We start from the raw sequence: 26,376 nt of genomic DNA, 5'->3' as shown, positions 1-26,376 counted from the left end.
GGAGTCTCTTTCTCTTTACTGGCTACAAGATGAAAATAGAGAAGACATTGATCATTGATATGGAAGAACAATCAGAAAATAGGTAAACAATCAGCCAATAAGAAAGAATATCAAGGCTAAAAGGTGTTTTTAAATGTCACAATGATTAAGTAATATTAATTATTTATGCCCTTCTAAAAATGGAAATGGGCCTACTATCACAAATGCAAATATACGCGATTAATATGAAACATTCGTAACATACAGAAATAGAGAAACCTTGGAATAGCTCTACAAGGAACTGCATTTAACTGGTGAAAACACACACAGACATATATTTAAAAATTGTGGATTGTTCTAAGGACATACAGCAAATGGAGAAAGATTGATTCAAGAGATCTAGTAAATATCAGTAAGAAAATTATAGCTGTGACATTTAAACCACAACCTATTTCCATCTCCTCCCTCACCCTTGCTCCTTGTTATAGAAGATTAATTCCAGGTTGGTGTGGCCAAGAAGATAAGAGCTCCCTTTCCTACCTGTCTAGGGCTATAGTTTCACCCCAGAAGTGGCAAGCTGCTGGTGCTTCTCGACTCTCCCCAGTTCCACATTGCAGAGATTGTATTCTGAGTATGCCCAGCCAAGAACATGGGCTCACTTCTCCCATCTAACCCCCATTCACAGGGCAGAAGTTCTGTTCCAATTTTAGCATGCCAATAATACTGGGGTTTCCTTTTCCCTGCCCCAGCTTGCTTGTGGGGCAGAGGTTCCATGCTGGGAAGGGCGAGGTGAGAAGAGTCCATCATCTTCCCCTAGTACCCAGTCATACAATGAGCATGTCACTCAGGGAAAAGTGGGCCACTGCTTCTGCTCCCAGGTTGGGTGCAATGCAGGGATAGATGCAGGCTAGAAGGACAAAAAACTTTATACTCTGCCAGGGGTGACTATCTGGAGCAGAACTTAGGCAAGTTTATGGCTAAGTGTTTTTTGTTGTTGTTTTTTTTTTTGTTTTTTAAGCAATGGAGATCTTGGTGCAAGCAAGCAATTCAGAGGGAGTAGGTAACCAGAAGTTTAATAGAGAGATTAAGGGGGATAGAATGCGCTGAAGAGCCCTCAGGGGATGAGACTATTGCCTGAGGGCCTGAAAAATTGTACATGTTTTCTAGGCTACATCCACTTGAAAGTAATTAAGAGTAAGACCTGGGACAGATTTGAAAGCAATCTCAAGCCACACACAGATTCATCATCAAGGGCAGTGTTTTTCAACCTTTTTTATGTTATGGCACACTTGAACCTGTAGTTAAACTTCTGAAGCACCCTTAGATTTTGTTGATAAAAAAAGAATAAAAAAAGAATAAACTTACTGTGCTTTGAATTTCTTCTGAAAATAATTTACTTAATGATCTTTAAAATTTTTTGTGACACACCTAATATCTTCACATGGCACACGAGTGTGCTCGTTTTCAGCAGTTGGAAAATCACTGGTCTAGGAGAAGAGTTTTATGGGCCCAAGGAGCTCTGACCTCTCAACAAACAATGGATGAATGAGAAGCTATTCTTACCCATGTGATACCCCTAGGAAAGTAGACTTAAAAGTAAAGCCACTCGTCTGGAGTGGTATGGAAGACTGTGCAGATTCTCAAGGCTAAACCCACTCAAGAATGATAGGAGGTACAATTTCCAAGCTATCAGTCCCTGGCTGAATATTAGGCAAAATTGTAAACTCCTTGAGAGCAGTCTGCACGTCATACATAGCAACAGATAAAAGATAAAAATATGGCTTATTTTGATCCAGGGGCAACATCTAGGAAAGCAGACCAAAAATGAAAATAGGAAAAAAGTATCTCACCAGGGACATGAGAGCTTTCATACTCCTAGAAAAGTGCAAGCCACAGAATTAGTCAAGCCACTGAATAAATAAATGTATGAACAAACCATAAGAAATATGCCTGATGATGGAAGGGTTAGTATACTGACATGCTAGAATGTATTATCTAAAATGTCCATTTTTTTAACAAAACATTGAGATAAGTAAACAGGAAGTGTGATCTCAACACAGGAATAAATGTAGGCAATAGAAACCACCTTTAAGGAGGCTCATACATTAGACTTAACAGAAAAAGACAATGAAGTAGCTGTTGAAATGCATTCAAAGAACCATGCTGAAAGAACTAAGGAGACAACAATGACACATTAAATACAGATTATTATTAAAGGGATAAAAATTATGTGCATGTGTATGTGTATGATCTCTATCTGTTTATCTACACATGGATATTTTAGAGTTGAAAAGTATAATAATCTAAATTTTAATAAATCACTTGAGAGGCTCAAGAGTAAATTAGAGCTATAGACAAAAGAATTAGCCAACTTAAATCAATAGAGATGATACAATCTGAATAGACAAAGTAAAAATAATGAAGATAAATGAACTGAGCCTCAAAGAAATGTAGGAGACCATTATGTATAATATATAATAGGAAAACCAAGAGAGAAGGGTACTGGACAGATATTTAAAGAATTATGCTTGAACACTTCCCAACTTTGATGAAAAATACGAATCTACACATCCAAGAAGCTAAATGAATTCTAAGTAGGTAAAATGTAGGGAGATCCACATACAGACTCATTATAAAATAAAAATGTTGAAAGCCAAATATAAAGAGAACATTTTGAACATAACAAGGAGAAAAATGACTTATACGAGGGCACCATAATAAGATTAACAATTAACATCTGTTCAGGAACAATGGAGCCCAAAGACAGTGGGATGACTTTCAGAGTGCTGAAAGAAAAATAACTCTTAACCAAGAATTCTATACCCATCAAAGTTCTCTTTTAAAAGTGAACATGAATTAAAGACATTCCAAGATAAACAAAAACAGAAAATTTATTACAAGCATACATACCTTAAAACAACAACTTACATCAGGCTGAAAGGAAGTGACAATGGTGAGTAATTTGAATTTACATGAAGAAAACATATCCAGTAAAGGTATTTATGTGTAGGTAATAAAATGGTATAATTATGCATTTATTTTTTCTTCTTTTCCTAACTGGTTTAAAAGCAATTGCATAAAACAATATCTATAAAATTGTATTGTTCTATAAAATACAGAATTGTAATATATTTGACAATAAAACACAAATGAGTGAAGCTGTATTGGAAAAAGGAAATGATACCAGATGGTAACAGAATCCATCTACGATCCAGGAAGAAAAGAAGCAAGACAGATATTGCAAATAAGCTTAATTTAAACAAAACATCCTATAAATATATTTGAGCTCTCCTTTCTTCTCTTAGCTTTTGAAAAAAGATGTAGGGTGGTGCCTCTGGCTCAGTGAGTAGGGCGCCAGCCCCATATACTGAGGGTGGCAGGTTCAAACTCAGCCCCAGCCAAACTGCAACAAATAAATAGCTGGGCGTTGTGGTGGGTGCCTGTAGTCCCAGCTACTCAGGAGGCTGAGGTAAGGGAATCGCTGAAGCCCAAGAGTTGGAGGTTGCTGTGAGCTGTGATGCCATTTCACTCTACTGAGGGTGACAAAGTGAGACTCTGTCTCTAAAAAAAAAAAAAAAAAAAAAAAGAGAAAGAAAAAAGATGTAGATTTTTATTAAATCATGATTTTACCAAATTATTGTTGGGTTTGTAAGATATGTAGACATAATATAAATAATACCACAAAAAGAAAGAAAAGAGCTATATAAGAGGAAAGTTTTTATAGTTTTCTGGAATTAAGTTAATATAACGATGAAGTGAATTCTTATAAAGTATATACTATAAGCCCTAGAGCAACCAATGGGGGCAAGACATGATTGCAAGAGGGACTTTACCTAACAATTGCAATCAGTGTAACCTGGCTTATTGTACCCTCAATGAATCCCCAACAATAAAAAAAAAAAAAAAAAAAAAAGTGGTCCAAAAATATAGTTAAAATTTAATAAAGAAATTAAAGTATTATACTTGAAAATATTCACTTAAGACAAAGAAGGTAGTAGGCTCGGTGCCTGTGGTTCAAGCGGCTAAGGCACCAGCCACATACACCTGAGCTGAGCTGGCGGGTTCGAATTCAGCCTGGGCCCGCCAAACAACAATGCCAGCTGCAACCTAAAAATAGCCAGGTGTTGTGGCGGGTACCTGTGATCCCAGCTACTTGGGAGGCTGAGGCAGGAGAATCACTTGAACCCAGGAGTTGGAGGTTGCTGTGAGCTGTGATGCCACAGCACTCTACCCAGGGTGACAGCTTGAGGTTCTGTCTCAAAAAAAAAAAAAAAAAAAAAAAAAACAAAGAAGGTAGTAAAGGGAAAAAAGAGGAATGAAATGGCAAGCTAAGTACCATTAAGTGGGTCTCCCAGGATGTGGTCTCTCAAATACTCACTAATTTGATAGATTTTTGATTGAATAATTTTTCCTTATTAGGCTCATCCCCCACCCCCCACCCCCGCTAAAATTAGTATCCTATTTATGGCACTCATTGAGTTAGAAATCTTTTAAGCAAATTAATATGTATCCACATGCAGATTTTTGTTTCAGCTGATTCATATATTAAATTTTCTGCTTCACAGCCCTCTTCTTGAAAATATGTATTAGGCTAATAATAGAACCCACAGAACTACACACAAAGGTTAACTATGAGACACACACTTTATTTTACATTAATAGCTGTTTAACCACATACTTACCTGACTTTACTGTGATACTACCAGTGTTGACTTAAACATATGTTTACTTAATATTTTGCCTTTATTTTGGCATTACATATAATCAGAGGGACAAAAGAATTATAAATTTTGTACTGTACCTAAGTCAAATGCATCAAAACAACCATTTCATGACTCACTTAATAGCCTGATATCTCTTAAAGAAGAGTGTGGTGACATATCGGAGAAGGTGAGTGTTGATGATTAACAGTGTTCATAATTCCATAAGCACATAGGGCCTTATGCAAATTCATATAGAACCATATATTACTTGGAAATAAGGGAAGCCACGTAAGTGCCCATCCACCCATGAATGGATCAACAAACTGTGGTATATGTATACCATGGAATACTATTCAGCCATTAAAAAGATGGAGACTTTACAGCTTTTACATTTACCTAGATGAAGTTGAAATACATCCTTCTCAGTAAAGTATCACAAGAATGGAAAAATAAATAGCCAGTGTACTCCATACTAATATGAAACCAACATATAAAAATTACATGCTCATATTAACAATAAAACACAAATATAGCCTAATACCGGGACAGAGGGAGGCAGAATTAGGGAGAGGGGAAGAAAACTAGCAAAAAGAAGGAGGGCATGAGGCAGAATCTCAGCTAATGCTTTTACATAGTAAGCATGTATAACATGACCCCTGAGTGAGGGGTTCTTTAACAACTAGAACTTTACCTTGGAAGAGCAAAATCAAAAAAAGATCAACATCCAGTGTATAAGTAACCTAAAAATTTGTACTTTCCTATTAATTTGAAAAAAAAATTTTAAAAAGGAAATATATGTACCATCCATGCTTATATAATTATATACATTTATAAATATTACATGACTTTAAATAATGGGGTGTGTGTATGTTCACACACATATGCAAGAATACATAAAGAAAACATTATAGATACGCTTTGGTGCTTGGAAACATGGATATACTCCTAGCATAGCTGATAATCTGGCAGAATTGTTAAGTATGCAGTTTATACAGCTGGGAGAATCAGACTACCTGCATTTAACTCCCAGCTCTGCCATTTATCTGCTGTGTGACCTGGTATCTAGAAAATATAATAATACTGTCTTCTTCATGGTGTTCTTGAGGATTAAGTGCCTTCTTAATGCATATAAAGTCCTGGAAAGCACCAGGCAAATAGTAAGTGCTCAATAAATTTTAACTGTCGTTATTGATCTTTTTTTGATTTTGCTCTTCCAGGAGATAAAGCAGTTTCTTTCACATCAGGAGCATGTGTTAAATTTAGATTATGTTTCCCCACGAAGAACAGATCATCATAATACGTCTTTTATTGTGATGATGTCTGCAACTGTCACACTTTTATTTGTGGCTCTCTTAGAGTTTGAAAATTGTAATGTGCAGCAGCTATTAGCATGTCATGGGTTTTCCCTGAAAGGTGGTTGTATTAATTCCTGGAATGTTTGTATTAATTTTCATGGATCTTTTTTATATTATATAAGTAGGGTGGGTTATGGTGATGACAGACTATTCTGAGACTCTTCCATGTGGCCTGCCTGCCTCGTGTCTCTCCATATTTTGATTCCTTCTATACAAGGGCTGGAAGGTTGTTCTTTTGTTCACTGTTATGTCCATAACACCTAGGAGAGTGCCTGGCATTCTGTAAGCAAAAAGGAGTGTGTTATAACACCTCAACACCTAAAACCATTAACTTTTCAGTACCTGCCTACGTCCTTTGATTTTATTCCAGTCTCAAATTACCTTTATGTAATTATTTCCCAAAATGAATGTCTGATGTTTCTGTTAAATTGAATAGTTGGTTATTATCAGAGCATCCCCCTTGAGCTTTCTGTCAACCATCATTTCTTTCATTGCAAACTCCACCCATCTCCCAAGACCAGCTCAGACTCTACCCCAGCTTTCTTACTCACCTGCATCTCTCAGCTTCTCTTCTCTGAATACCACTGACTTTGTGTATCTTCCCTCTGACACTGAATCTGACCCAGTTACTTGTGTGTGTGCTGTCTCCCTCTAGAATAGGGACCATGTCTGTTTGAGCTTTGTATTCTCCACAGTGCGTGTAGGTAGCAAATATTTGGTAATAGCAAATGTTTAATGAAGACCTACTCAGTGCCAGACACTGAGCCTAGTGATAGGCTGGCTTTATAGGAATGTGAGTTATATTCTCTTCCTGTGTTTCCTGAAAATACCTTCCAAATGAATGATTAAACAAATTTACATGTTTAAACATCGTGGTGTTTGCAGAACAATCCCTGGACTTGGAAATAGGTATACTAAGTTAAAATCTAGGCTGTGTGACTTGGAGATGATAACCTTCCTTTCTGGAAGCTACACAAACTCTCCCAATACATGGCCACTGGGGCTGCCCTCCTGGCCCTCTCTTTCTATTAGGAGCAATCTGTAAAATATCTGTTGTCTGCTGAGGTGGTTATAAAGTGCTGTTCTCTGTTTCATCTCCATGAAATACATGGATTCTAAGTTTTGTTTTATGTACTTGTGTTTTATCTACGGTATACAGAATGGTAGGCATTACTATTTGTAGGGGCATTTTCACTTTTGCAAAGTATCTTCACACTCGTTATTTAATTCAGCACCTTGACAGGTCTGTGAGCATGGTAGGGCAAGTATTGGGGCATCATATACCCTTCACAAATGAAGAAAATGAGCCTTGTAGTTTAACTCTGCCCAAGGTATCAGAGTTAAAACATGGCAACAGTAGGGGGTCAATAAAACACAAATTTGGCACCTTCTCTCTTTTACTCAGCTTAAAAGCAAAGAGCTATTTGGCAATTCAACCACCCTCCATCCTAATGATCTCCTCCACTCTCCTTTGGCAGAGGCATCCATCCTGAGCTATGACGGCAGCATGTACATGAAGATCATCATGCCGATGGTCATGCACACCGAGGCAGAGGATGTGTCTTTCCGCTTCATGTCCCAGCGAGCTTATGGGCTTCTGGTGGCTACGACCTCCAGGGACTCCGCCGACACCCTGCGTCTGGAGCTGGACGGGGGGCGCGTCAAGCTCATGGTTAACTTAGGTATCGTATGAAGTACCCTCTGCCATTCTGTTTGGGCTTGTCTTCCCCTTCTTTTCTGATTTTCATTGGTTTGATTGAATTCTTTGTTTGTTTCTTGAAAGTTAGCTGCTCATTTCCTGTTTCATAGACCAAGGATAAAACCCAACATCAACAAACACCTTCTCCTTGTTTCTGCATGAGGTTTTGATGTCAATTTCTGGTTTCTGACAGTGGTGGTTTCTTTACTAGATTATTTGTTTTCTAAGTTTCCTTTCTTGGTTTTTTGGAATCGTTTAGCTTTGTGTAAAACACGCTACTTTGGTCCATCTTTTGATCAATCATATTCCCATGAAGTCCAAATCCTGAGACACTACTCAAAACAGTCAAAGCCCAGAGGAAGGGTAGGGCATAAAGTGGAGGCAAAATGAAAGGGTGGATTGTCCAGAGCTAAGCCCTGTGAATAGGATGGAAGGCTTCATTACTAACTTCAAATGGGGGAGTCTGGTGGCTGTGATGGCACTGATATCTCTTTGTACTTTCTAGTAGTGGGAAAACAAAATTCGAGTATTTCTGATGTTCCACTGGAAACATAATTCCCTAACTTTAGAGTCTCTGACATGTGGAAGGAAAACACAGCTCCTGATATGTGTATATGTATCCATTTTCCTTCCTGACATTCTCAACCATCACTCAGCAGCCTGTTGTGCAAAGATTATTGTCTCACACTGTTACTCACTAGTTACTCTGTTCTCTCCATATAATACATATCCATTTTACTTTATAGTTGAAAAATTATGACAACTTCAAATTTTTAGTTTTATGGGATTGAGATCTGTTCTTTCACTGACACTTTAGAAATTCTCCTTCACATGGCCTTATGTTCTCTCCTGTTCTCTACTGGATTCTAACTGGTCTTCTATGAAGAATGGAGGCCTCAGGAGAAGCAAAATAGGGAGGTAGGAAATCTCTATTTTTGCGGTTTTTATTCAGCAGAAAGTCAATGCCCAGTTTTGATAGGGTTAGTGAAATAGCTGAGTCCAAACTTTCTTTTTTTTTGAGTCCACACTTTCTAAGCTCATGGGGTATATAGAGTATGTTTGGTTCCACTGCCCCTTTATAAAGATTTCAGTGGAATGGCTTGTCAGAGGCATGAAGAAGGAGCAGTGGACAAGCATACCACATGCAAAACCACATATAGATGTATAGGTCTAAATGGGCTGGTAGGAAGGTAGAATTATGATTCCATACCAGTCTAATTTGCTATGAGGCCAACTGGTCACACTTAGAAAATGCCTACACTGTAATCCTAAAATCTCCAAACACAGAGGACTGTTTTGAGCAGTGGCTTGTTTAGTTACATCTTTTCTTTTCCTTCTAGTCTGCAGCTTTTTCAACACTGCCATTTTTCTTGTCCAACTTTATTTGATTTCTGTTGTCAATGTGTCGCTTAGGTTTTCTTTTGTTTGTGTCTGTGTGTGTTTGGTTATTTTAGGTTTTGTTTTTCTTTTGCTGGATCTTTTTTGTGTTCTTGAGTTTCTTATCCTCCCCACCATCCACCATGGTAAATCAAAAGATGGTATTCAACCCTTCAAAGGCCCAAAGCCTGCGGCCCGCATAGCAAACAGCCTTGAGAACAGAGAGTACTGAGCAGCCTACAGGGACTGGCATACCCCTGTCCCTCCTTCCATCCCTCCCTACACCACCCTCTCTACCTTAAATGAACCAACATAAGGATATATTACCTAAAACCAACAACCAAAAGCTGATTGTTTACTACTCAGAAAAACCACAGGAGAAATAAAAAAACAAAAACCAAAAAATGAAAATAAAACCAACACTGCTTCCTAATTAGCTCACAGAAAAAGGAAATGAAGACCATTTTCATCTCTGGATCTATTTTCAAATAGAAGGGACATTCACATGAGGATGATTCAATCCCATGGGATTCTGATGGAGTACACACTGTGTCTTTAAGCAAACATTTTTTTCCTCATACTGTTTTATAAAGATTAGAATGTAAACTATGGCAGGTCTACAGGGAAAATCTAGGGCCAGGGAGAGAGCTCAAAGGGGATGAGCCAAGAGAGATGAAGGGAACAGATTCTCCCTCATGAGTGCTCACACTCATGTACCACATTAGTTATAGATCCCATGTGTATTCCTAGAAGCATTATTTTTATATTTTAAACTCTGGCCAAAATCTGGGAGATGCACTTTTCAAATAGATTTCGCTTTTGCCATTGGCCTCTTTGGGCACAGCATCAATCTAGCTCCTCCAAAATGAAAATATCTTAGGCAAAAGAGAGTTAGCCCCTCTGAAGATAGCACTGTTTCTCCACAAGCAATAGTTGTTTCCTTTTTACTCTGAAGGATGTGGTCCATCACAATTACTAGTCGGAATTTATTTAACTTCCTTTCAAACCTGACATTGAAACAGAACTTAAATCCCTTCTTCTCATGTACATATAACTCTCCATATTCATGGACCATTCAAAGGTTCCCCTACCATACTCTCTCTCAAATATACCACTTTATAAATATTTTCTTCAGCGTTGTCATGAATTCACATTTCCTTCCTCTTGGTTATGGAAGAAAATGTCTCCACGCAGAGTTTTCAGTCACACCTATTTAGCTAAAACTAATTTCAAAGAGTCACTTTTTTCTCCCACTCCATTTAAGTTGTCTTTTTTTTTTTTTCTAGCACATGCACAGAGAGTATTCCAGTTTATTTTAATTGGTCACACACATAAGCTCATGATAATAGAAAAGCCTATAATCTGTTTCTCTGATGTAACATATCTGATGAATGTCAGGGAACCTGAGTCTTCTGAGAGCTTTGTTGTCTGAAGACATTTACATGTATGTGGTGATAGAAAATGTGAGAAATATACCACAAAACACAGCATGGTTTTAAAAGTTGTGAGGTTAACTATTCATCAACCAATCATATTTTTATCCTTTAGAACCTTGTGTATAAAAATATCTCATTATTAGATTATATTTAAAGATTTAAAAGACCTTGTCTTATTTTGATCTCATGATAATTTGGGACATCTATCAAGGAAGGGTTATTATGCTTACTTTTATAGATGTGAAACAGAAATAGATGACTTTTCTTTTTTTTTTTTTGGCCGGGGCTGGGTTTGAACCCACCACCTCTGGCATATGGGACCGGCGCCCTACTCCTTGAGCCACAGGTGCCACCCAGAAATAGATGACTTTTCAAAGCTTACATTAAAAGTTTTGGTAGCAGATCTGGGACTAGAACCCTTATCTCTAAAATGCTAGATCAGCATGCGGTTATCTATGCCTGATCAGCATGGGTTATCCATGCTCTTCACAAATCAATACTGTGTTAGTCTTAATGGCTTCTAACTGCTTTCATGATGTTCACCTTTGAGACATGCACACAGGGAATGTCCATTTTCCTCAGTGCCCAGTTTCAATTGAGCTGCACCACAGAGAAGCTGGTTGATATAGCCAACGTCCTTAGGATTCGCAGCAGAGTGCCAGGGGCTCTTCTTCAATGGCAGAGACTCTGAGGGAGTGACAAGCAGTTTAGTTAATTGCATTTGAATTCTCCAGATGTTCTCTCTCTGGCAACCTGGACTTGCCGACTGCTGTTAACTGAATGCATTATTGAAAATACACAACTCTAAGAAAAATTCACCTCTTCCATATTCAACCCCCAAACTCACCAATATGAAAATTAGTATTTTCTCCTTGCTTATTAAGATAGAACAAAAAATTAAATGAAAACAGAAAACACACATGTGCATGCATATGGTGTGCACACACATAGCCTCCTCAAAAAATACCAAGACTTATGCAGTCTTTTTTCAAACAAAGAAAGAACTTTTGCTGCTATCAAAGATCTAAAGAAAATTGCCTTCTCACATCAATTCCTTTAACTCATTTTTTATTCAAATAATATATTCTCACTAACTAGACCACAACTTGAGGTCCTATGAAGCAGGGACTAGGGTAGATTTTTCTCCTCAAACTGCTTATTCTTCAGATAAAGGAATGAAATAAATCTTCACATCTTGATTAAGGAAGTCTGCCATCTTGAAAATTTTAAGCCCTCACTGTTTGCTTCACGTGGGACCATTTAGATGACCTAGAAGGATGAGTCTAGCCCTCTTGGGAGAGGTCCTTTTCTAATAATAAAATCCTCAGGTGTGTGGGCAAAAGGCAAAGAAGGGTGCAGCCCTTGGGTTTGTTACTTTGGGCCCACTCTTTCCTTCTTTTAAGCTGTACCCAAATACCTATTTTCCCTTCTCCTTTACTGCATCAGGAAGAAGCATTTCACCAGCTTTGGACGATTGTAGGTGCAACTAATAGCTGAACCTCCCTCCCTCTCCTCCCTTCTCCCTATCCTCACCAGGGGCATGGCCTTCCCTGTCTGGTGATCGTACCGGTTGCTCCAGGGCTGTTTGCTCCCACTTTTCTGTTGCGGTTGACGACACATGACAAACCTAACCGCACGAAACCAAACCCAGATTTTTCTCAAGGGATGTTCTTCTGGGGGAACATGTAAGCTTTCCGCCTCCTTCCTCAGAATAATTGGGTGTTATAAATTGCTCCTATTTTCAGTCTGCCCTATTGATTGCCACTGGTTCCTTTTCACTCACTTGCTTAAAATACTTTACTTTGAGAAATTCAAACAGTGGCATTATCCTTCACAAGTCCTCTGAAAACTTACTGGGTCAGCCTTACGCAGAACAGCACAGTTTGTAACTATATTTTTTCCCTATACTTTTCTTCCTTTCCAAAAAAAAAAACCCATTTGACTTCTATCTTTTAATATCTTTCCTTAAACAAATTCTTACTAGAATTCTCACTAGGATGAGAATTCTAGATTAGACTGGGCAGAATGGTAACAAATAACCTGAGACGTTTCTCTAACCATTTCTGCCCACCCCCTACTAATTCCCACTGGCTCTACTCAAGAATGTTGATAGTGTTTGTCCATGACTCTCAAAGAGAGATTAATACAATGATAGGTATTCTGAACTCAGACATAGATTGCCCTGTCTAGTTACCAGCACTGGACAATTGCCACCCTTTTCTCTCTTGTTCATTAAAAAATAAAACCAAAGCATTTCCTCCCCTCCAGGAACAGAATCACATAGTAAAATAGGTGGGGTATCAAAGGTGCCAAGGCCTCCTCCACACACGTCTGTCTTGCCTTCTCCCTGAATGCTTTAGGCCCTGAATTCAGTCTGAGCATTCAGGCAGGAAGACAGAGATGGGCTTGGTGATGGGGTTCGTCTGGGAGCCTTTGAAAGAATAGTAATCAGAGAACTCAGTCCATTGTGATAACTTCATATATCTCTTTTCACTCTACACCCGACCCACCTCTCTAAAATCTGGGATGGGTGTTTGTGCGGTTAGCTGTTTGCAAGTGGCCATTTTATGACAGGAATGACCAGGTGGTGTTAACCCTTTCCTTACTTCTAAGGATAGTGGCAAGTTTGCCAATGCAAATTATTATAGCATTTGGGGCCCGACCTAAGGAGAAGGGAGGAGGGAGTTTGTTTTTAGAAAAAGAGAAAGGGTTAAATACTGCACTAAGAAACTTTATGGGCAGATTTTTTTTAATGATACAATGTGTCAGACTGGTGATAAGATCTTTGGAATACTAATACAGAAATTGTGCCAATGCTACTTTTAAAAATAAATTTTAAGCAAATCAATTATAGGGGAAATAGAATATAACCTGCATTTGGTGGCGGAATTTTTGCCTGATTTTTCAAGTTCAACAAAATTAATATTTCAAAGTCCAGGTTTAAAATACTTTATATAAATGAATAGGATTTTGGGGGAAAAAAATTAAAAGTAAACATGCTTGGTGTCTATTGTGGATATATATGTATACCAGTATATATCTCTATACATATGTGTATATATATGTGTGTGTGTGTATATATATATGTATCCAACTTTACTAAATAATATACTGTACATATACACCCACCCTTAAACTTGTACATATTGTGTATATATATATATATATATATATAAAATGGCCACATTTCTTGCGTGTGTCTGTCCCCGGAAGGGTGGACTGATTGTTTTTGGATGTCTGCAGCTGTTACCTTGAAGGATGCAATTTCATCTTTCATTTATTTTTCCCCATCTAGACTGTATCAGGATAAACTGTAACTCCAGTAAGTTTTCCCTCAAGTTTCATTTTGTTCTTAAAAAAAAAACAAAAAAAAAACTGACTTTATTTTGCTTACTGTTTTATGAGCTGTTTTTATTTGAATTATTTTCTTTTGACAGTGGAATTGGGGGGATCTGGAAGGATGGGTGAGGATGAAGGGCTGAGTGTGGCTCAGGTGCGGTTTCTGAATGGGGGCAGGTCCTCTCTTCTTTCCTTGCATTTGGTCTATATGCAGAAAAGGAGAAAAGGGCATGTGGATAATGAAATAACTTGACAATGAATTGAAATGGTTATCTGTTATCTTTGGGAAAGAACTCGAAGTGAACAAAAAGCTTGAGATAGAGCAACCAGCATGCACTTCTCCACTACCAAGCTTCAGATAATAAAAGCAAAGTTCATAACCCAGAGGTGGCTGCCAACTCTGACATTTCTTTCCTGTCATTCATCATTGCTGTTGGGGAATTTTAGCGGGATAGGCTCTTGGTGATAATGCAACATTTTAACCAAAGACTTGAGACATACTCTGGTCTGCAGGAGGAAGGATTGCAGTCTATTATTTTCACCTCATCCCATTCCAATGCTCTAGTTCTTAAAGAAGGGTCCTAACAGGTACAGGCTGAAAACTATTCATGCTTTTCTCCATCTGCCTCAGAAGTGAACTTTAACTGGAGTCATTGAGGATATGAAGAGAAACAGGAAGAACAGGCAGGAGGGAAAAATAGGCCAAGTTGAAGAAAGGAAAAAAAAAAGGGAGAGAAATATGATTAGAGTACTATAGCATATTATTAATATATTAGTTAGGCTAATTAACAGTAAATGCTATGACAAGCTATCCCAACATTTCAATAGATCCACAAAGAAAGGTATGTTTCTTGGTCAGACAAAGTTCCATGATAACTGACAGCTCTCCTGCCCCCCCACCCCCAAATGATCCGGCATCCTTCCATGAGGTGGGTCTGTCACCTCTACATTTCTAGCTGTGTCCACAGGAAAGATACAGAAAGAGAGCATGGATGGCTGTAGAGTAAGTTTTATTGCCTTGCCTAGGAAATGGAGTCTTCCAGCACACCCAAGCAGAGAAACTTGCATTAGTTGAGCATCTATCACAGAATTCTCAACATTGTCTCATTAGTTTTTGGTTTTTGCCAAGATCTTTCTACGGGAATAAAAAAGGAATTAATCCAACTCTTAACATTTCATTTACATGTTTATTTCATCTTATTAAGTCTTTTGCAGGTGATAGTTTAACCTTCTTTCTTGGGGGAAGACATGGGGAGAAAATCTAATAAAGCCCAATTCAGCTTTTTTTTTTTTTTTTGAAGGGGAGCAAATATTCCATCCAAATTAACAAAAAAAGAAATTTAAAAATGTAAATAAATGAGCACTTACCAGAGCACTTCATGCTTATCTCAGCATCACTTTCAGTTATTTTAAGCCATGTCCTATTTTGCTGTGTTTAAACATTTCTAATTAGCCAGAAATTTCTCATGATTTTTAGATCATTAAAAGTCTAATTGAAACATCATTTCTCTCCAAAGCCTGGATTTTTCTATTTTTTTTTTTTAAAGCAGTGAGGTGTAATTTTCATACCACAAAATTCAGCCATTCTAAGCATACAATTTAATGACTTTAATTAAATCTATAGAGTTGTCCAAACATCACTGCAGTCGCATTGTAGAACACTTCTATCACCTCAGATATTTTCTTCATGCTCATTTGCAGTTAGCTCCTGCTCTTACCTTTAGCCCTAGGCAACTACTTCTGTGCTTTGTTTCTGTAAATTTGCCTTTCTGGACATTTAATATAAGTGGAATCATATATTAAGATATAGTCATTTGTGTCTGGCTTCTTTTAAAAAGTTGTATAGAGGCTCGGTACATGTAGCACAGTGGTTATGGCGCCAGCCATATACACCCAAGTTGGCGGGTTCAAACCTGGCCAGCTAATCATCAATGATAACTGCAACAAAAAATAGCTGGGCATTCTGGTGGGTACCTGTAGTCCCAGCTACCTGGGAGGCTGAGACAAGAGAATCGCTTAAGCCCAAGAGTTGGAGGTTGCTGTGAGCTGTGACGCCACAGCACTCTACCAAGGGTGACATAGTGAGACTCTGTCTCAAAAAAAAAAAAAAAAAGGTATGTAGAGTTCCTATGGAAAGCTTTTGCCTTTCCATTAGCATTGGTTTTCAGAAGGAAAATAATATGGAAACTCAGCATGGAAGTAGAAAGCCTCATCTCCAAAGCTGGATGTAGCATCTTCTGGCTTCAGAGAGTGACTTGGAGAACAGAGGGCTGAAGGTGTTGTTTAATTAGGATATGAGGACATGATTTTATGTTCTGTCTACAATTTTTCACAAAGTCAATTCCATATATTCCCTATGATGAGCTATGGAAAGTCATTAGAAGCCAAGTTCCAAGATTCTCTCTCCCAGGGAGATAGTGACACAGATAAACAGCAGGTTTTCTAAGTCCAAGAAAAATTGTTTATTCAGAACCACCAAAATTAGTATTGAGAGGAAAATGACAATAAAGATATGCTCCCAATTTTGATCAAATATACAAGGAATGTAACATATTTTAATTCAATAATTAAGTAAAGAGTGAAGGTTAAATTTTGAAAATCGTTTTTGAATTCTCATGATAAACCTTTAACATGCCAAGAAAGTTAATTTTGTTGGTAGTATCAGAGACAAAATATAGTACCTACCGGTTGTGAATAGTGGTTGTTTAGAGAAAAACAAAACATTAAACAGTCCTTTAATCTAAGACCTTTAGTACTGAATATGTAAACTTTTTTTATTAAATCATAAACACATAGATCATATATACGTTAATGCATTTATGGAGTACAATGTGCTGATTTCATATAGAATTAGGAAAGCTTACATCACACTGGTTAATATACACCTCATCTCATTTGCTTAATTATTGTGTTAAGATATTTATACTCTATACTAATAGATCCGACATGTACCCTTGCATTATGCACCATAGGTGTGATCCCACCATTCACTCTCCCTTGATCTGCCCTTCTTTCTCCCATCCCCCCTCTTCTTCCTTCATCTTGGGCCATAGTTGTGGTCTGTTCTTCATATGAAAGTGTGAGTGATTGTAAATTGGTTTCATAATAGTACTGAGTACATTGGATATTTTTTTCTTCCATTCTTGAGATATTTTACTGAGTAGGATATATTCCAGCTACATCCATGTAAACATAAAAGAAGTAAAGTCTCCCTTTTTTAAGGCTGCATAATATTCCATGATACACATATGCCACAATTTATTAATCCATTCATGTGTCAGTGGGAACTTGGGCTTCTTCCATGACTTGGCTATTATGAATTGAGCTGCAGTGAACAATCTGTTGCAAATATCTTTGTTATAAAGTGATTTTTGGTCTTTTGGATATACACCTAGTAGAGGAATTGCAGGGTCAAATGACAGGTCTACTTTTAGATCCCTGAGTATTCTCCGTACTTCTTTCCAAAAGGGACGTATTAGCTTATACTCCCACCAGCAGTGCAGAAGTGTTCCCTTTTATCCACATCCACGCCAACATCTCTGGTCTTGGGATTTTGTGATATAGGCTAATCTTGGAGCCTATTATCACATGTAACTGGAGTTAGATGATATCTCAAAGTAGTTTTGATTTGCATCTCTGATGATTAAAGATGATGAGCATTTTTTCATGTGTCTGTAGGCCATGCGCCTATCTTCTTCAGAGAAGCTTCTGTTCAAGTCCCTTGCCCAGCCTGTGATGGGATTGCTTGTTCTTTTCTTATTAATAAGTTTGAGTTTTCTGTGGATTCTGGTTATCAAACCTTTGTCAGAAGTGTAACCTGCAAATATCCTCTCCCATTCTGAGGGCTGTCTTCTTGCTTTACTTACTGTGTTCTTGGCTGTGCAGAAGACTTTTTAGTTTGATCAGATCCTAGTAATGTATTTTTGGTGTTGCTTCAATTGCCTGGGGGTTCCTCCTCATAAAATATTCTCCCAGGCCAATTTCTTCAAGTGTTTCCCCAAGAATCTTTATAGTTTCATGTCTTAAGTTTAAATATTTTATCCAGTGAGAGTCAGTTTTTGTTAATGGAGAAAGGTGTAGGTCCAGTTTCAGTCTTCTACGAGTTGCCAGCCAATTCTCCCAGCACCATTCGCTAAATAGGGAATCTTTCCCCCAATTTATATTTTTGATAGGTTTATCAAAGATCAAATGATGATAAGTGTCTGGGTTCATCTCTTGGTTCTCAATTCTGTTCCACATCTACCTCTCTATTTTTGTGCCAAAACCAGGCTGTTTTGATCACTATAGATTTATAGTACAGTTTGAAGTCTGGTAGCATGATTCCTCCTGATTTATTTTTATTTCTGAGTAATATCTTGGTTATTTGAGGTTTTTCTGGTTCCATATAAAATGAAGTACTATTTTTTCCAGATCTTTAAAGTATGATAGTGGTGCTTTGATAGAGATTGCATTAAATTTGTAAATTGCTTTGGGTAATATGGACATTTTAACCATATTGATTCTTCCTAGCCATGAGCATGGTATGTTTCTGGTTCCATATAAAATGAAGTACTATTTTTTCCAGATCTGTAAAGTATGATAGTGGTGCTTTGATAGAGATTGCATTAAATTTGTAAATTGCTTTGGGTAATATGGAAATTTTAACAATATTGATTCTTCCTAACCATGAGCATGGTATGTTTTTCCATTTGTTATCATCTGCAACTATTTCTTTTCTCAGAGTTTCATAATTCTCTCTCTTCTTTTTATATTTTATTTTATTTTATTATTTTTTTGTAGACACAGAGTCTCACTTCATGGCCCTCAGTAGAGTGCCATGGCATCACACAGCTCACAGTAAGCTCCAACTCCTGGGCTTAAGCGATTCTCTTGCCTCAGCCTCCAGAGTAGCTGGGACTACAGGCACCTGCCTCAATGCCAGGCTATTTTTTTGTTGCAGTTCAGCCAGGGCTGGGTTTGAACCCGCCACCCTTGGTATATGGGGCCAGCACCTTGCCGACTAAGCCACAGGTGCCGCCCCATAATTCTCTTTATAAAGATCTTTCACATCCTTTGTTAGGTAAATATCCAAATATTTCATCTTCTTTGGCACAACTGTAAAGGGAATAGAGTCCTTGACTATTTTTTTGGCTTGACTATTATTGGTATATATAAAAGCTACTGATTCGTTGTCGGTGTCGCAGGGCCGCTGACCAGCAGGGACGAGGACACCAACGGAAGGATCAAGGGCACTTTATTGTAGAAATGATACAGCTCGGAAAAAAGCAAGCTCTCCTCTTCCTTCCTCTTCTTTCTCCTGAAATGGAATCTGTACTGCCAGGGTTTGAGGCAGGAAGGTTCACACGGGATTCAGACAGACCCGTGGGGCGCCCTGCAGGCAGCTTGCGGAGGACAGGTGAGCAAGCGCCGCAGCGTCCCCCCGGGTGGAAAGCCTTAAGTAGTGGCCAGAACAACAGTGGCTCTGAATCACGCCTAATGACCATTACTTAAGAAAGCACGGACACCTGCCTGACTAATCATCCTTACTCAAAATAATCTGGCTCCTCGTGGCTCTCAGGCGAGAAAGCCTAATTGTCTCATCTTCCCTACAGAGTCTAAAACCCTCCTGGAGGGACGCCTCTGTACTGAGTCTCACCCGCTGAGAAGGGGGCCCCCGGGCTTAGGGAAGGGGCTCCGTTATAGGTTGCCTAATGTAGTACAAGCAGTTAGCGTGTCATCTGTTTCTGGGGAGCAGCTATCTCTACAGGTTAGGTTTTTCCCATCCCTCTGCCATTTTAGGCCAGGGGCCGTCATCGTCTTACAGGTCTCTCCACAATTTTTAAGTACTGATTTTGTATCCTGAGATGCTACTGTATTCCTTGATCACTTCTAAGAGGTTTGTGGTTAAGTCCTTGGGGCATTCCAGGTATAAAATCATACCATCTGTGAAGAGTGAAGGTTTGATCTCTTCTGACCCTATTTGTATACCCTTGATTGCCTTCTCTTGCCTGATAGCAATGGCTAAGACTTCCAATACAATGTTAAAAAGCAGTGGAGACAATGGGCAACCTTGCCTGGTTCCTGATCTGAGTGGAAATGATTTCAGTTTTACTCCATTCAAAATGATATTGGCTGTGGGTTTGCTGTAGATGGCCTCTATCAGTTTAAGAAAAGTCCCTTCTATACTGATTTTCATAAGTGTTCTGATCATGAAGGGATGCTGGATGTTGTCAAAAGCTTTTTCTGCATCTATTGAGAGAATCATATGGTCTTTGTTTTTTAGTTTGTTTATATGATGTATTATATTTGTAGATTTACATATATTGAACTGACCTTGAGACTTTAGGATAAAACCCACTAGGTCATGGTGTATAATTTGTTTGATGTGTTACTGGATTCCGTTTGCTAGGATCTTATTGAATATTTTTGCATCCATGTTCATTAGACATATTGGTCTATAATTTTTTTCTCTTGTTGGGTCTTTTCCTGGTTTGGGGATCAGTGTGATATTTGCTTCACAAAATGTGTTGTGAAGTATTACTTCTTTTTTGATGTTTTGGAAAAGGTTAAGTAATATAGGTACTAGTTCCTCTTTAAATATTTATTAGAATTCTGTTGTGAAGCCATGTGGTTCCAGACTCTTCTTTTTTGAGAGATTTCTTATAGTTGATTCTGTTCCAGTACTTGATATAGGTCTGTTCAGCATTTCCAATTCTTTCTGATTAAGTCTAGGAAGTTGGTGTGCTTCCAAGTATTGGTCAATTTCTTTCAGATTTTCATATTTCTGAGAATAAAGTTTTTGGAGTTATTCATTAAGGATTTTTTGAATTTCTGAGGTGTCTGTCGTAATTTCAACTTTGTCAGTTCTGATTGATGATAGTATGCAATTTAATTTTCTATTTTTGGTTATTTTGGTCTAGGTTTATCAATTTTGTTGAATTTTTCAAAAAACAAACTTTTTGATTCATTGATCTTTTGAATAATTCTTTTGTTTTCGATTTCACTTAGTTCTGCTCTAATTTTAGTTATCTTTTCTTAGGCTGGGTTTGGGGCTGGAATGTTCTTCCTTTTCTAGTTGCTCAAGATGTCCCATTAAGTTATTAACTTCCTCTCCTTCCATTCTCTTGAGGAGGGCTTGCAATGCTATAAATTTCCCTGTTAGGACTTCCTTTGCAGTATCCCACAGGTTCTTTTAATTCATCTTTTCATTATTGTTTTGTCCCCCAAATTTGGCAATTTCCTTCTTAATCTCATCTATGACCCAGCTATCATTCAGCATAAGGTTATTTAGTTTCCATGTGTTTGTATGAGTATGCAGATAACTGTTATTGGTGAGTTCAACTTTTATTGCATGATGATCTGAGAAAATATAAGGAATAATTTCTATAGTTTTAAATTTTCTGAGGTTAGACTTGTGACCTAAGATGTGATCAATTTTGGAGGATGTTCCATGGACTGATGATAAGAATGTGTGTTCAGTTTTGTTAGGATGAAATGTTCTATAGATGTCTGTTAAATTCAATTGTTGTATGGTAAAGTTTAAATTCTAAAATTTATTTGCTTAGTTTCTTTTTTTTTTTATTGTTGGGGATTCATTGAGGGTACAATAAGCCAGGTTATACTGATTGCAATTGTTAGGTAAAGTCCCTCTTGCAATCATGTCTTGCCCCCATAAAGTGTGACACACACCAAGGCCCCACCCCCCTCCCTCCGTCCCTCTTTCTGCTCCCCCCCATAACCTTAATTGTCATTAATTGTCCTCATATCAAAATTGAGTACATAGGATTCATGCTTCTCCATTCTTGTGATGCTTTACTAAGAATAATGTCTTCCACTTCCATCCAGGTTAATACGAAGGATGTAAAGTCTCCATTTTTTTTAAGGGCTGAATAGTATTCCATGGTATACATATACCACAGCTTGTTAATCCATTCCTGAGTTGGTGGGCATTTAGGCTGTTTCCACATTTTGGCAATTGTAAATTGAGCTGCAATAAACTGTCTAGTACAAGTGTCCTTATGATAAAAGGATTTTTTTCCTTCTGGGTAGATGCCCAGTAATGGGATTGCAGGATCAAATGGGAGGTCTAGCTTGAGTGCTTTGAGGTTTCTCCATACTTCCTTCCAGAAAGGTTGTACTAGTTTGCAGTCCCACCAGCAGTGTAAAAGTGTTCCCTTCTCTCCACATCCATGCCATTTGCTTAGTTTCTTATTGGAGGATCTATCCAACACTGCCAAATAGGAGTTAAAATCTCCAACTACTGTGGTGCTAGAAGATAATTAAATTGCTCATGTCTGTTAGGGTGTCCCTTATAAATTGAGGAGCATTCTGGTTGGGTACATAAATGTTAATAATTGACATCTCATCATTTGAGTGTTTCCCTTAACAAATATGAAGTGACCATCCTTGTCTTTCCTTACTGTTGTTGGTTTAAAGCCCAGTATATCTGCAAATAAAATTGCCACCCCTGCTTTTTCTTATTTCTGTTTGCCTGGATTACAGATGCCCATCCCTTCACCCTGAGTCTATATTTATCCTTTAAGGTAAGATGAGATTCTTGTATTCATCAGATATCTGGCCTAAGTTTTTGTATCCAGTCAGCCAACCTGTGCCTCTTAAGAGGACAGTTTAAACCATTAACATTAATTGAGAGTATTAGTAAGCCTGGTAGTATTTTGGGTGTCAAATCTCTCAAAATTCTGGTGAACATTTTGAATCTTTTCACTACTGTAGAGATTGGGTTTTGGTCAAGAATTTCAGAGTGAGTTTACTTTGGTGGTAGAGCATTGTGCTGGTCATTATGGAGGATGGATCTGAGGATATCCTGAAAAATATCCCTGGTTTGGTTATGGCAAATTTCTTCAACATGAGTATGTCATTAAGGTATTTGACTTCTGTCATAAATGAAGCTCAATTTAGCTGGATACAGGATCCTGAGCTGAAAGTTGTTTTGTTTTAGGAGATTGAAGGTCAATGACCATCCTTTTCTGGATTGAAAGGTTTCAGCAGAAAGATCTGCAGTCATTCTAATATTCTTCCCCTTGTAGGTTATGATTTTCTTATGTCTGGCTGCTTGCAGGATTTTCTCCTTCATATTAACTTTGGCAAAGTTAATTACAATGTGTCTAGAAGATGCTTATTCGGGTTGAGTTGTGCTGGGGTTCTGAAACTGTCTACTATCTGAATTTCATTTGAAGTTTTTTTTTTTTTTTTTTTTTTGTAGAGACAGAGTCTCACTTTATGGCCCTCGGTAGAGTGCCGTGGCCTCACACAGCTCACAGCAACCTCTAACTCCTGGGCTTAAGCGATTCTCTTGCCTCAGCCTCCCGAGTAGCTGGGACTACAGGCGCCCGCCACAACGCCCAGCTATTTTTTGGTTGCAGTTCAGCCGGGGCCGGGTTTGAACCCGCCACCCTCGGTATATGGGGCCGGCACCTTACCGACTGAGCCACAGGCGCCGCCCCTACTATCTGAATTTCAATATCTCTTGCCGTGCTTGGGAAGTTCTCCTCAGTTTCCTCAATTATCTCTTGGAGTAGAGTATCTGTGCCTTTCAGACCATCCTCTTCACCTTCAGGGATTCCTATGAGGTGAATGTTTGCTCTTTTGGAGTGGTTCCATAATTCTCTCAGGGAATGATATGTTTTTGCTCTCAACTTCTCTTCCTCTTTGAGCTTTTGGGAGTGTTCAAAAGCTTTGTCTTCAATGTCAGAGATCCTTTCTTCTGCCTGCTTCATTCTGTTACTGAGGGATTCTACTGTATTCTCAGATCTTTGGGGGCTCCAAGTTCTTGCCTCAATGTGTCAAAATCTTTGGTGATTTTGTCTTTGAATTCATTGAATTCTTGAGACAACTTTTGAAATTGCTCCTTGAAATTCTAATCCCATCTTTACCTCCATTCTGTTAATCTTATTTACAATCCAAATTCCGAATTCAATTTCTGACATCTCATCCATTTGTTTATGAATGGGATCTTCTGTTGTGTCTCCTTTGTCATTCCTTGGGGGAGTTGATCTACTCTGATTATTCACATTGCCAGAGTTTTTCTACTGATTCCACCCCATGATTATTTTTCACCATTTGGCTAGAGAACTGGCAAGGTGAAATTGAATTGAGGGCTCCTGGAGCTGTAATTAACCAGCCCTTTACCAAAGAACTGGGACTGGTGATTGCAGCTTTTCCCTTAGAGTTTTACAGAAGTCCCATTCAGAACTACTGCCTGAAACTCTGGGCACCTGCTTGATGTGGTGGGAATAGATGGTGCTGACCAGTATTCAGCTAATCTATGTCCAATCCTAGTGAATCAGTGGCTTTGGACTGAAATCTCAGCTGTGGAGATATATGAGCAACTAAGACTCCCTGCCTCCCCACAGGTGACAACTGGAAGGGGAGAATCCCATACTTCCAGAACAACACAACCAGGATACAACCTTGGTGGGTTCCGAGATGATCGGCCCAGGTCAAGGGTTCCAAACCAATTTTCCTGGTCGACACAAACACCGATCAGAGAGTTCAAAAGAGAATATGTAAACATTTATCTAGGATTAGACAGAGTCACAATGTAAATATGATACATTTTACCAAAGTCCTTTTTAATTGTTGATTGGAAGTAAAGTTTAAATCGAAACCAACGTGATAATACATCATGCAGAAGAATGCCAAGTAAACATGAATCTTTAAGAATAAAAATATGAGAATTCAGAGACATTGTATTGTGTATTTTCTCTATATTATCCCTGGAATTATTGGCACTTAAGTGGAAAAAAATGGAAAAGACAATGCAATTAAAATTGGAGATAAAAATGGGTATAAGTGATTAGAACTTCCAAACCCCTTTTCCCACTGATTCTATGTCAGAATTAATTTTAGCCTGGTCTGTTACAGAATCTCAGATTGTTCTTTTAATAGATGTGCAGATCCTTGTTCTTATCTGATTTTAAATTGTGAAAGTATAAGAAATGAGATTGATCTACATCCTGGATTTAGAAGGAGGGGCTTGCCTATCACCCTCCCACCCCTGTTTGACATTCTGCTGTCATTTCAGTAGAAGTCATAGGATGCTAATGTTACAGAACAGGGCTTCCTTGCCCCTGGAAGGGACATAGAGAATTGAATTTGAATAATGTTTGATTAAAAGTTCATCATTTTTCCCAGTAATTCTTTTTTAGGATACCTATTCTCTGAAAAGTCACTCAAGTAAATACTGAATGACACCTGCTATTTGTTTCCTATTCATCTGTCACAAAATGTTTATTCTGGGAAATGGTTATTTCCAAGAAGGGGTTCTATGACACTCTTTAATAGAAGAAAGAGCATAAAAAAGAAGTATGATCTTCCAGCATTGGGAGAAAACAAGTGTCCATGATAGATGACAGAGATCTTGAGATACAATCAGAGATTTCTTCTAGCTTTCTTCCTTCTGGCTTTGTGGCTGGCTTTTCTCTCAGATACCATGGGCTGGTTCCATGCCAAGAGTTTCCTACCAGGAAACAGAAATAATTTTCTAATCAACTTCTTTCTTTCCCCATGATACCTGAGGTACACTTACCATTTCCTATCCATGCCATAAGTCCCTCTCTAGCTACTCTCAGCACACATATATTAGAGAGTGTGCAAATCAAGGTCTTTGGTTGAATCAAGGTCATTGCTGGATTTGATTCATCTGGCAGAATATATTTAAAAATATTTAGAAAAGAAAGTTCCAGCTTAGAATTTAAATTGCAAAAGAAGCAACAGAGTTGGCCGTCATTGTGGAGGACTGAACTACAGGGTGACCTGGAAACATTGCTAAAGAAAACAGGGCTGCTTTCTGGAGAATTTCTGGAGGCAATCACCTGTTCCTATGGTTTCAGCTCCATGAGGCTAGAAGTGACCTAAAAGGCATGCAGTTCTGAAAACAGGTATGAACTTCTCACTGGTCTCATGAGTGTGTGTTCAAATGCAAGTGTAGAAAATGGTTTGTTGTCTTTTACCTTGTCTAACTACCTTGGCCCTATGATTTGCTAGCCCTACTTTATTCTAGCCCTTCCAAGCCATATGCAGTAGGAGTGAATATAGAAAACTTACATTAATTAAACGGGTATAGTTTGAGTAAGCATAGTAAACATATATTAATAAATATCAAATGTCCTCTTTTTCAATCTCTTCCTCCTCTCAAAGGCTAATTCCTCTGCTTTGTGGCTGTTTTATCACTTTCTAAAAAGGAGTATGTGTATATATATATGGCTTGATAACTGAGTTTGTGTATTTGCCTGGTTATTTAGGATTATATATATATAGAAAAGTTCCTCTCCTACTAATCACTTTAAGCTTGAAGCCTTACTAATTTATCTGTAACAAGGGTCATTTTCTTCTTAGATACTGAGGAGAAAATAAATAGAGTGCCATATAAAAATATACTGACCTTAAGATATCCAGGTGCCGTTAAGGAACCACATGTGTCAGACAATAGCTTTGGTGACCTTGTCTGCTTTCCATACACTCTGATATATTTGGATCATCATAGACAT

The 26,376-nt window shown here is 38.1% G+C and overlaps 1 protein-coding gene across 15 annotated transcripts in view; it reads left to right on the top strand.

Annotated features, from left to right (window-relative positions):
- The window catches only part of NRXN3 (neurexin 3), a 1,789,915-nt gene that overhangs the window by 684,573 nt on the left and 1,078,966 nt on the right, over positions 1 to 26,376 (top strand). For 13 of the 15 annotated variants that reach the window (XM_053602374.1, XM_053602378.1, XM_053602377.1 and 10 more), the window contains exons 9-10: positions 7,516 to 7,719; positions 13,845 to 13,871. In XM_053602374.1, coding sequence (XP_053458349.1) covers positions 7,516 to 7,719; positions 13,845 to 13,871 — 231 coding nt within the window. The remainder of the gene's footprint in view (positions 1 to 7,515; positions 7,720 to 13,844; positions 13,872 to 26,376) is intronic. The other 2 variants (XM_053602388.1, XM_053602382.1) reach the window with 1 other exon arrangement.

The sequence above is a fragment of the Nycticebus coucang genome, chromosome 9 (genome assembly GCF_027406575.1).
Source record: "Nycticebus coucang isolate mNycCou1 chromosome 9, mNycCou1.pri, whole genome shotgun sequence".
Lineage (NCBI taxonomy): Eukaryota > Metazoa > Chordata > Mammalia > Primates > Lorisidae > Nycticebus > Nycticebus coucang.
Note: the sequence above shows the minus strand (reverse complement) of the source record. Positions and strands in the feature narration are given on the sequence as shown.